The 12,795-nt window shown below is 32.8% G+C and overlaps 1 protein-coding gene across 1 annotated transcript in view; it reads right to left on the minus strand.

The window, feature by feature from the left end:
• Window positions 1-256: 256 nt before the first annotated feature.
• The window catches only part of LOC122045563 (zinc finger protein VAR3, chloroplastic-like), a 31,707-nt gene continuing 19,168 nt past the window's right edge, over window positions 257-12,795 (minus strand). Inside the window, exons 2-6 of the mRNA XM_042605840.1 lie at window positions 8,178-8,295; window positions 7,620-7,966; window positions 963-1,082; window positions 778-876; window positions 257-682 (exon numbers count right to left, since the gene is read on the minus strand). Of these exons, the coding sequence (XP_042461774.1) occupies window positions 535-682; window positions 778-876; window positions 963-1,082; window positions 7,620-7,966; window positions 8,178-8,295 (832 nt within the window). The 3' untranslated portion in view covers window positions 257-534. The remainder of the gene's footprint in view (window positions 683-777; window positions 877-962; window positions 1,083-7,619; window positions 7,967-8,177; window positions 8,296-12,795) is intronic.

Here is a 12,795-nt window from a genome sequence, read left to right on the forward strand (position 1 = left end):
GTTTTGAAGTGCAAAACAACAAAAATCTTCAAGTAACTGCAGCAAGTTATAAAGCTGGATGCTACCATTCATATGGACTGTAAAGTTTTGACATTGCCACACGAAGAAAGAATCTCCTCTGTGATTTCAAATATCAATGTTGGAAGCTCATTGCTATTGTTATAAAGGACAAACTGTTCATCAGCAAATGCTATATGCTTATTTTTTAACTAACAGTGTAGTTAAAAACTAAAATTTGATTCGCGACTAACATTAATTAATCTGTATTAGAATATTTTTTTCATTCTACTTGATAAAAATCATTTCATCGATGAGTTTTTATTTTACAAAAAAGAACACGGTTACCACACAAACGCTCTCAGTTTGGGTTTCATATCAAGCTACGAAATATATCAGGAAGATATAATGCGTTTGGCATCGAGAATGACAATCTATTCGCGACTCCAGTTCCTTGAAGAGGTCAATCTTCTCTGGGCTGTCGTTGCCCTTCTCGCTCCAATGTTGCTTTCTTCCACTAGAGACAGGATATCATCATCATCTGTCTCCAAATTTTATGGTATCCTTAGTTGTCTTCATCTGCGACCTCCAGAGGTTATCATCAAACAGATTTCCTTCATCTTCAGGACGATCATGGTTACACTTCTTGCAGAGCTCATTTCCACGGAAGTTGATGTAATAACATCTAACCATAAAATTTGCATCAGCATTGTGACAGAGGATCGTTCCCAAACATCAAAAGAAAAATTCTTAACAAAGATAAACATGCAAGAGACTCACGAGGGGCACTCCCACTCGCCCTTATTTAACTCTCTTTTGGGGCGTTGTTCCTGACAACGAAAGCACTTCCTATTGCGAGCGAAATTCATAAATTCACACCTGCCACCACATAAGAGTTAATTAATTTGAGTGTAAAGTTAGCTGATTTCAGTTAAAAGTGAGGGGAAAGTTTTAAGAAACATTACTTAGGGCAATTCCAATCTCCCTTCTTCATCTCATTACCAGAGTCCATCTTCACTCTCTTTGGCCCATCTTCTTTGCACTCCAAACAACGAAGATTTCGAGCAAAATTGAGAAAATTGCAACTGCATATTAAAGGTAAAATACATATCTTCAGTGTCAACAAAATTGGTTTCCAACAAATTTCTTGAAAGAACTAAATTTGCCATCAGAATAACTTTCTTCAACAAACGAGCATCTAATGAAAAATAATTACTATATCCAATTTCTGCAAGAAACATGAATCAGTGCCACATTTTTTAATTTCATGGAACAACCACTTAAATAGGTCAATTGGTACAAAGACTGATGAATCTTTGACACATGCTTTAATTTCAAGGAAGATCCTTTAATAGGTAATTGGTCATTTTACACTCTCATTATGCATTATAAGGTTGGTTCTAAAGGTGGCCAAACAATCATGTCAACAGGAAATGAAACACAAACTACAAAGGAATTAAAGCAATGACCACAAATTCTCAATATATTGTTTTTTCTTGATCTTTTCCGATAGCAAGCCCTATATAAGGAAAATTTCTATAAAACACTAATACACTGAAACCCTAATTATCAAATTTATCTGTCTAAAATATTGAAAAATATATTAACTCAAAACTTGTCAAATATATGAGATTTTAACCCCTTGTATAAATTGATAACGCAACCTTATCTTCAAAAAAATCTTAAAAATCTCTAATAGACTTTTTTTACATACTTATTAAAAAACCAACGCATAGTTTATTAAAACTAGTTACGCTATCATACATCATAATTTATGGAATATTTTCAATTTATACATAGGTTCTTTTGGGGTTATGCATGAATTGACTAAGCACACTTACTATGCATGCTATATCTTGTTAAATAAGCTTTTCTTCTAGGTATTTGATGCCAAATCCTATGTTTGAGTCTAAATCTGTCTCAAATCCTATGTCTTAACTTGCCAATTTGTGCATGAAATTCCCTTAAACAGAATATACTTTGAGGCATTCCCATCTCCTTACATAGACTCAATTTGGAAAAGAAAGGAAAAACTCAAGAGCCTTAGTAGCCCAAGGCCTTAAGGTTCTCCCTAACGCCTCACCAAGAGATCATCCCTTAGATCAAGAAAATTTTGGATGAGTATGAGGGCATAGCTAATTAATAGTTAGCTGACAATTGTAACCTTTGCACGCACACAATTTAACACATAATACACCTTATTCCTAGATCATAATTGTCTATCCTTCCATATGATTACATGAATACTATGGAACATACTAAACTAAATAGACAAATTAAAAAAAAAAACTCTTAAAGAAAAAAATTTAGAGAAAGCACAAGTTGTTGTGTCATCCCTACATTACTGACACCAAAAGAAATGACTCAGAGAATATGCGTTGACAATCTTGTCAATCAATAAAATCATTATCAAATATAGGTTTCCCATACATACACCTAACAGCATTCTCAACTTAATGGCAAGAGACTAATGCTTCTCTAAAATGACCCAACATAGTGGTATCATTTGGATTCAAGTAAATGAGGAATGTGGAATATCACTTTAACACCGAGATGTACTATAATAGTCAATTAAGCTCTTTAGTCTTTCAAATGCCCTAAGCATATTCATAACGGTAATGTGTCAAATCCCAAAAGCTTATATTGGAAAGTTTATAATGGTTTATTTTAATGGCATCCTAATGTACAACAAGGAGCATGACAACCACCTTGAATATATTTTTATTGCATGAAACCCTTTAGATTGGAAAGTTGATTATCAACCCAAAAAAATAGTATTCTTTAGAATCGTAGATTCACTTCATTGGTGGGTTTATTCTCATATTAGAAAATTTTTTAGCAAACTTGGCAAAATTAGGGCAATCAAGGATTAGCCTAAACCCCATACCTTTAAGGAAGTTCAAAGCTTTCACAATTTTGTGAATTTTTATAGATATTTTATTAGGAACTTTAGTATCATTATGGCTATCTTCACAACATGCCTTAAAAATAGGGAGCTTGACTAAGTTCAACGTATTAGCCTTTCAAAAAACTAAATAAAAGATAACTAAGGCCCATATCCTTAGACAACCTTCTTGGACATTCTACCATTTGAGGTAAATGTAGGAACTAGGGGTACCCTAAGATAAGAAGGGCACCCTATTGCATTCTTTAGCAAGAAACTCAATGCAACTCAGCAGTGTCACTCTAATAAGTTTTACATTATCGTCCCGTCTTTAAGGCATTCATAATGCTATTACCAAATAAATACATATTACTTTGACCATAAGACACTTATGTACATCTAATTACAATTGAAGTCAAAAACTAAACACTCTCATTAAGTTCCTCCCAAAGTCTAATATTGTTAACAATACCAGTAAACATATTGAGTTGAATTGTAGCTACCCTATGTAGGATAAAAAACATTGTAATAAGAATTTATGCCTCAAGGATGAGTACATGATATGCTCTAACTTAGGGTGGTTTTCTAAGACATCCAAAAGGGGATTGTCATAATTTGGTTGAGTTTGTGACTATAGGACTAGAGGTGATTACCTAATTAAGAGCACACATCTAATGCATCTCCAAACATCACTAAGAGATTTTTTTTAATATTGGAGTTATATAAAAATTCCGCCCATGACGAACTAGTCATGGTCGGTCCTAAGTCCGGATAAAAAAGGAGGGTTGTGTTAGGTTGTTAGCGAGTGTTAAAAACAAATATTCAATGGAGTTACATAAAGAACTCAATAGGGCATTTTGGAAAATGCAAAATCAGACCTTGCTTTAGATAAGTTTTATTAATCATACTTGAGGAAAACATAGATAGGGTTGTATTACAGTATCATATGTTATAGATAGTTAATGTAACTAAACAAAACATAGGCCTTTAGACACAGTACCAATTCTTTATAAGTCATGGAAAGTATGCATTTTGTTTTAGGGCTACCTTGGACCTATTGAAGCTGTGGCTGATTTTCTAAAATGGCACATTTCATTTTCTGCAATAAGACAATAGATGCATCTCATATAACTGAGTTGTTTTATAAGAAAATTGTTGCATTGCATGCGTTACCAACACTAATTGCACATAAGGATGTTACCTTCATTAGCTAGTTGAGAAGCCGATATGGAAATATTTTGGGACACGATTCACATTTTATTTGCATTTCACCCACAAACAAATGGTTAAATTGAGATAGTTGATAATATATTAGGAAATTTGCTTACAAGACCTATAGGGAAAAATCAAGTATTTAGGATTTGGTCATCCATTGTTGAGTCTGCTTATGATAATTCAATAAATCGTTTTGTGGTTAAAAGTTCATTTGAGATCATCTATGGGTTTAGAGCTTGTCACTCAAGACTATTTTCTTACCTACTAGCTTCTACAGTTCTACCTTTCTAATTGAGAGCTTTTCTTAGCATATTTGGGAGATATATATTAATGTTAAGAGAAAACCACTGAATAACAAAGTTCATAGAGATACAAATTGAAGGCAAAAGAAATATAATGTTGGAAACCATGTTCTTATTTGCATCTTCCTTGAGCAATTTTCTAAAAACTCCCATAAAAAATTCCATATTCGCTCCACTAGACCTTTTCACATTATGAGAAAAATAGGTGACATTAAACATTAGTCAATCACTACAGAGGGTATCCAGTGACATTCAAGCTCCTTCTTTGCTGTTGACTTGCCCATAGGTCGTACTTCTACCACTTTGACACTAGCTCTTCCTCCCTCATTATAACTAAGCTATATGATTGAGAGGATCATTGAGATTCAATCAGTGCTAACTCCTCATCGAAACAATAAGAGATGCTTAAGCTAACAGAGAACTATTAAATATAGAAAATGTATGAATCACTGAACTAGAATACATGGGCACAACTTATCTGCTAAATTCCAACTGGAGGCATCAAAATTATATTCAAATAATTTTGCTCTCATACTCAACAAAGTGAGTTTGAGTTATTTTTGGCAAGAAACAATAAAGTAGATACTGCTAATTTTTTAAAAAAAAGAAGTTGGTTAGACTTATTTAGGAGCTTGTTAGAGTTTTTTTGGTTAACAAGTCATTCTTATAAAGAACAAGTCTCATTGCCGGTCTTTAAAAGGGTTAGGATCCCGTGTATTGAATCATATCTTTTAGTTAATAAATATTTCCCCTTTCCGCGAGTTGAATTATTATTGGTGTTATATTACAATAGTGAATCCTAAGAGATATACTAATAGAGGTTTCATGCTTGAGTTCGTCCTTTAAACTAAAGAGAGATGGAAAGAGGATTTTATCCTAGCAAGGCAAGAATAAAGAGGAGTGTTCTAGTTTTGTGTAGCTACCAAATAGATACAAAATGAGGTAATGCCTGATAATCTATTATAGACAAATTAATAGAGTTATGGATGATGATCTACATAGTGTCAAAGGGAGGAAGTAGAGAATTATATAGTAGGATTAAAGTTATCAGTGACAAAAGATGATAACACTTATCCTAGGTGGCCCAGTATCGTCGGCCCCCCGAATACAGGAAGGTAAATCACGAGGGCTTCGTCCGGCAACACTAGCACGTGCAAGGGGGTGAGGTAACCCACGGGACTTTAGCACCCCCTGGGGCCTATATGTGGCAACACCACTGCAACCATCTACACCAGCCTGGGGGCGAGTAGGATTAAAGTTAAGCATAAACAAAAGGACACTTTGATAGTGATTAAAAAATGCTAATCATAATCCATGGGATTTAGTACCATAGTATTCAAACATGAGCAATTAGGTGTAACTCTAATGAATGTTTAAATGAGAGTTGATTCATATGATATGGACATATCAAAGATAGTTGATGATAATAAACATACTAGTAAATGGTATAGTCAAAAGACTTAAATATATTTGATTGAAGGGGTAGACAAAGAGTAGGGATGATAATTTGATCCACCTGAATTACAACCCAATACAAGCTAACCAAATTAAGGTCACCCCTCCTCACCTCAATATGTAAACAAAGATGGGATAAAAAAACACAACTGACATATGCAAGGTGCATATGGGATTAGTATTTTTTGCTCCATATAGAATTTAGTTTATAATATATATGTTATAGAGTACCAAGTATATTTTAATGCCCCACCTAAACCTAAAGCGTGCATGAGAAATGGGGTGAGATGGGAAAAGGGAAGAAAAATCTCATCTTCCCACCATAACCCGCCCTGCCCCACTTCCTATATGAGGTGGGGATAAGTTAAAAATTATCCTACCCCATCATCATCCTCCCTAGGAGTGAGATCGAGGGGAAAAAAAAAGGTAATATAACAAAAAACGATTTAATCAATTTAAGTATTACTAATGATATAATATTATTAGACCTTATTGGAGAAATAATATTCATATAGCTAATCCCGAATAATTATGACAAACACAATTCAATAATGATGACCATGATGAATATGCTAAAGATTTTTTTAAACATTTTAATAATTTTATTTCATCTTTTCCCTAGTGCTTATTTTTCCTTATTAATTGTGATTTATAGATCCTACTAATCCAATACAATCATTATTATTCTTTAACAATCCGATCTTAATAATGAACATAAGTTCATTGTTTTGCTAACACATTAGACATTCAAGATAAAATGCATAGTCAAATTTCTAAAAAATGTAAAGCTAGCAACTCATAAATCTAACAAAAATTGCAATTTCTTTGATTGTTTAATCCAATCAAATGCAATAACTACCAATAAAACTTCTAAATTCATGGGTAATAAATTTGTAAACACCGAATAGAATTAGCCTAAAAGTCGAAGCATGTATATCAGTCTAAACAAAAATTTGTATTTTCCCTAGATTACATTTACAATGTAAGAAAAAAATTACTTGCAATGTGGTTTTCCAAAGGATTAAAAAGAAACTCATCCAATCACACAAAGCATTAGAAAGTGTTCATTTAAGTTGTGCCTTCTTAAAAGTGACTACCTAGCCTCATTAGGTACTCAAGAATTACCACGCCTCACTTAGGCATCTTAATATAACATTAATACATTTGGTCATCATGAAAGTACCACGTGTAGTATTAAAAGTCAAGGTAAAGCACCTAAGAATTTATGGAAGTTAGGCCACCACTAGGAATACATTATTCTTGATTATTCAGGATTGAATACATGGACCTTATTACATCATTGAGTAGGATCAACATCATAGATCTTACTATCACTGAACTCTAAGTTGTATCACTAAGAATGTTTAGATTTTTTAAATAAGATTTAATAATGTTATCTCTGTTTTTATTGCTTTTCTTTTCCCATGCCTGAAATTATAATTGACTAAATTTACCTAAGTCCAGACTTATAGATTGACTTCTAACACACGTCAAATCAGATTTCTCTGATTTTACCTATTTGATCCTAAATACTAATAAATTTTAGTTCATATTTTCTAGTAATCTCACAAATTATCCTCATATTCATTGTACAAACTATATTGCTTCCTAACGACCCAACAATTTGATCACTAATACAAGGTTGGTTGTACATCATTAATTTCAATAATTACTAGCTATGCACCTAAGGAACAAGAATTTAAATAAATCAAAGGTACACAATTAAACATCCTGTAACATATAGAAGACTATGTATCATAACTTACTTTGGACATAACCAGTCACCTTGCTTCATTTCAATGTTGGATGCTCTGTTTCGGTTGCTGTTGATCTTTGGAAATGTTTCCTTTGGAGTAGGAAGCTTCACAACTTGTTTTAGAATAGATGAATCAATGGGTGTATCACTGAGCTTAATAAGCTCAAAGAGTAGACTTCTTGCAGACTTTTGGATGTGCTCTTTGACAGGCGAGCTTTCAGACACACAAAATTGCTTTGGATTCATTGCATAACTAAATAAAATCCGTACGACATCCACAGTGCGTGGTCCTTCACCATCAACTGGTATTATATATGCTTTGTCACATGATCCTCTTAGATCACAAACACTACATACCTGGAGTTGTAGGTGATAATCAAAAACAATATGCAACTTGGAGTGAATGGTTGCAGAACATTGGCAGTTCAATTCATCATTATTCCTATATTGTTGAACATCTAATACGATAGCAAAACCTAATCCACAATAATGACTTTTGCCATTTCCATCAAGCATTTCATTGGAAGTTCTAAATTTTACAGTAATCTAGACTAAAAGTAGAACTTACAGCCCCTTCATCAAGATGCAGATATGCCCTCAACCTTTTTGCTGAATTGACTGCTTTGCGAAATACATTAGGGCAACCATGCTCAACAATAGCCTGAATGTCTTCTCTAGGAAGAGAGCTGCAGAATGAGGTGATCAACAAATCTAACTTCTAAAATCATGGGAAACATGATTTTAATGGAAAACAACTGCACTGTTTAAGTTGATATCACATTCAACAAGCACAAAATCCAATGAACAATGAAAAAATACATAACCAAAGTTAGCTTAGATAATTTTAAAGATATCAAGAAAAATAATACACAGCAGGTCTCGATATTGACTAAAAAGCAAGCAATAGATTTAGTAAACTAGCAGATTGATCAAATAAAATGCTTCATCTTTGAAATACAAGACTACAATCATGCTGAAAACTAGGCATGATTACTCTTAATAAACTAGATTTGAAAATATCTAAAAGATCAATTTTGGGATACAGACGTTGCAGATTTATATTGCATATTACTATATATCATGCTGACTAGATGCATCCAAACCCCTATTAAAATTATTTAGTATGCACACTGCCCCTACTGAAGGAATAGTCATAAAAATTTTCAATTCATCAGCATTTTTACTTTAAGGCTAACAGTCAATCATCAATGACAAAATATGTTGGGCCTTGGCGGCATAAATATAAATAGGATTTCGTTCCGTGTGCAGTCACATAATGAGCCCATCAAATTTAATTTGAATTATGTAATAGCTTGTTCCATGAGCCTCGGAGACTTTATTGGACTCACTTAAGTACTATGGATGCTTGAATCCCTCTCTCTTTTGAGTAAGTTTTATCTCATTCATGACAAGGGATTGTTCTCTTCAGTTTAAGGCTTTTGAATAGAGACTAAAAAGAATATACCCAGGATTCCATTTCTTTTCTGAGGTCTAAGAGATGCTGATGATAAAAAAAAAATAGTATATGTCACGAAACTCAAGAATAAAAAGTCACATGTTTCATATGATCTAACAGAAATACATCTGTCACATTGAAGAGACAAAACATATCATTCATCTCAACTTTATCATAGCATTGCATGAGATTGTTCTATGAAGCTGATGTTTCATTATTCATGAACAAACCGATACCAGAACTGTATTAGTGTGCCAATATATGGTGCCAACTGCACCATTTAGGAGCAAGGACGGAATAAGAAAAGAAGGTAGCAACATACATCGTCAAAACCCATTAGAGAAAAATCCTCATGGCTTATAAAATCCTCGCCTTAGAGTCACATGTTTCACACCTGTCGTAGAAACCTCATTCTCACCTCATCACGTAAGCTAGATCTCGTTAGCAAATAGCTAACCCTCACCACCTATTCTAAAACCCAGCTCACATATCCCTTGACAACTCACCAAAATCTCATTTTCACTTCATCATAGAACGCACCTCAACTCTCAACCATATGCCTTGTGTGTGCCAATCGACACAAATTATTTTTGAAATTATGAATACAAATTCTCACATGGAAAATATCTCAAATAATACTTTGGGGTTTTCTTGTCTTTGACTTCATTGAAAAATCAAGATTAACTAAATTTTAAGCATTTCAGGAGAAACCACTTCCACTGAAAATGAAAATGAGTGAAAGTTGTTTACCTCCACCATCTACATTTCTCCTGCATACGTCCATTGCCTGCCTGCACATATCACCTGTTGACATCACTCGTCACTACATCACTCACCAAGACTATTACCGGTCTCTTGTTATCTGGAGTTCTTAGTCGTTTCAAGTTTGTGAAACCAGGGGTATTAGATGGTGGGATATCAGAGTAGCTGAGAGTGACAAGGTTGCCCCACCAACAAAGTTGTTGGTTGCAATTTGGCAAATCAATCACCCAAATATGAGTGAAGCTCAAGGAGGAAGAGGGTAGAAATAGAAAATAATCTCTTTCTATCATGCCAAACAAGGGAGAATAACTTATTTTTATTCTAAAGGTTTCTTCAGAAAATATTTTGCATAGGCAAATATTTTATGAAAACAAGCAAAACCCCTATGCTTCAATTGCATATATTTCAATTTTAAATATCAAGAGAAGTACATTATGTGATTTATATTGTCAGATCTATACACAAAACAGCAATCCACCTACCCAAGTGGATGTATCCAAGCTCCTAATGAACCAAGCACTGACTTTGTAGCAATGGAAGAAAATCCCACTGAGTGCTTATTGGCATTACCTAAGCATGTTAAAATGCTAAACCAAGCAAATGCTAATTCACCAGCCGAGGATGACATATGCCAAAGAAGAAAGCCCAAGGCATAATACTAGACCTCAAAAACTTGTCAGGTAGGCAACCAACCAATAATCATGTGCACACATTCCAATATTAGCCCTATGCACTCATAGGGCGACGTAGACCCATCAACAGACTGCAATATACCACTAGCTAGGAGCAAAGATTTCTCAAAAAAAAAAATATTGAATATTTGGTTAGACCAATTTTGTATTTAAGCCCTGTGGTGCTGTTTATTAGGTTCCCTTTCAATTTTTATTTCATGCAAAGACATGTGAATGAAACAAAGTGTTGCGTGATTACGAGATAGCACATCAAAAGCTAATGAAACAAAGACCAAAACAATAGGATGCATGGAGTTATAAGAACATATAAAATAAAAATACTATTAATGAAGAATAATGGTTCAAAACATAATAGAACAAAAAATGAGAGAAAATAAATTGAAATAGCATAAGAAGTTTAAATGCAGTTAGTAAATGGTTTAGTTAGACAAGTTAGGTGTAAGGAATAGATGTCAACAAATTAGTTGTGTAATAAGAAAATAATTAGTTGTAAATTCTTGTACAAGCTCATTCCAAGTTAAAGCACTCTTTACCCTAAAAATATTTTCTTCATCAATATTTCCTTTTTGTTGAATAATGGATCCATAAACTTGATAACTCCGACTTACAAACTTGTAGGATTGATGCATATCCAGCTATATTAAATGTTCTTTCCATTCTTTTTCTATAGCTATATTTCGCATATCAACAGTTTTAGTTGATCTTAAAACCATTAATTTTAAAGTCTGCTACCATAATTCAAGCTTCAAATTTAATATATTTCCACTCTCAATAATTGGCATAATATTATTTGCCAATAACATATATTACGGAAATTTATCATTGATATGACTGATGAGTTCATGTAGTACCTACCAACTTAGTAAAAAAAATAACAACTAGAGTTGTCGTTAATGTCAACCTACAGTTGTATAAAAAACATTTTAGACACTCACAATGACTATATTATTAGTAATATATTATCATGCATGTCTTCATCACATCAACAAAACTTATTAGATATTCTCTTTCTAGGCATGAAACTGAACTGAAATTTCATATCCTATATTCCTCTAAAAAACTAATGGTTTCATGGTGTAAGTTATTTCCTTGATCATTGTATAATTAAAATGGCATTGTAACTCAACTTCATTTCCATAAATTAATGCTGAAATACTTTTCTATTGATTGTGAAACATCAAATTAATTATTAAAATTTTGATACATAACCAAATTATCCTTTTAACTTATTTAATCAAATACTACTCATTTATATCTTCCAAAACTTTAATATGATCCAACACTTTTACTTACCATTTTTTTAAATGATTTCTCATATATTAAAATTAATTTCCCTAATCTAAAGTATATCAAAATTAAACATAATTATTTATTCATATTCAAAACTAAAGTCAAGCCACACACACATAAAAAATAAGGAGAAAACATTACACCAGAATATTATAAATATGATAATAAGTCTGCGGTTAGTATAACCCACAATCAGGTACAAGATCAAATGAAGCATATTGAAATTGACACATATTTCATGGAAGAGAGACTAGAGAACAGGTTGACCTATAACATCTACATATGTATTGAAATTGACACATATTTCATGAAAGAGAAACTAAAGAACAGGTTGATCTATAACATCTACATATGGGCAAGTTGCAGATATACTTACTAAAGGTTAAATAAATTAGTGTTTCAAAGTATTATATTGAAGCTGATAATGACAAATACATATTCAGTTTGAGGGTAGAGTGAGATATATTGTAAAAATTTTAATAAACGATTTTTATTAAAAAGGTGGTGTGTTATCAATCTATAAAAAAGATTAGGATCTCATGTATTTCCTAAGTTTAGAATTAATATAATTTCCAATATGGTACAAGAGCTTTAAGCTTGAACTTCAGGTTTCCTTCTTCCACCCTTCAAACGTCCTAGGGTTTTGTTTTTTTGTTATGCTCTGTTTTTAAGACAAAATAGAATATTTCTTTGATTCTTTTTACCAATTGATTGTTTTCCCCTTATTTATCAACCTTCATAGCTAAATTTTTCTCTAATGCTTAGCCTTCAATGCCAATTTTTTCTAATTCTTTTTAATAGTGAAGCCTAGATTCACTAGATTCCTTCTCTGTTACTCGGCCTTCATTACTAAGTTGGATTTCCTTAATTTCTTTTACCTATAGTTGGATTTCTTTTTTTGAGTTTCTTACCATTTTTTTTTGTTTTTTTTAATTATAAAAATTTCAGGTAGTAGAAACAATTGCAACAGCACAATCAGAGGGGAT

The sequence above is a fragment of the Zingiber officinale genome, chromosome 2B (genome assembly GCF_018446385.1).
Source record: "Zingiber officinale cultivar Zhangliang chromosome 2B, Zo_v1.1, whole genome shotgun sequence".
In the NCBI taxonomy this organism is placed as follows: Eukaryota; Viridiplantae; Streptophyta; class Magnoliopsida; order Zingiberales; family Zingiberaceae; genus Zingiber; species Zingiber officinale.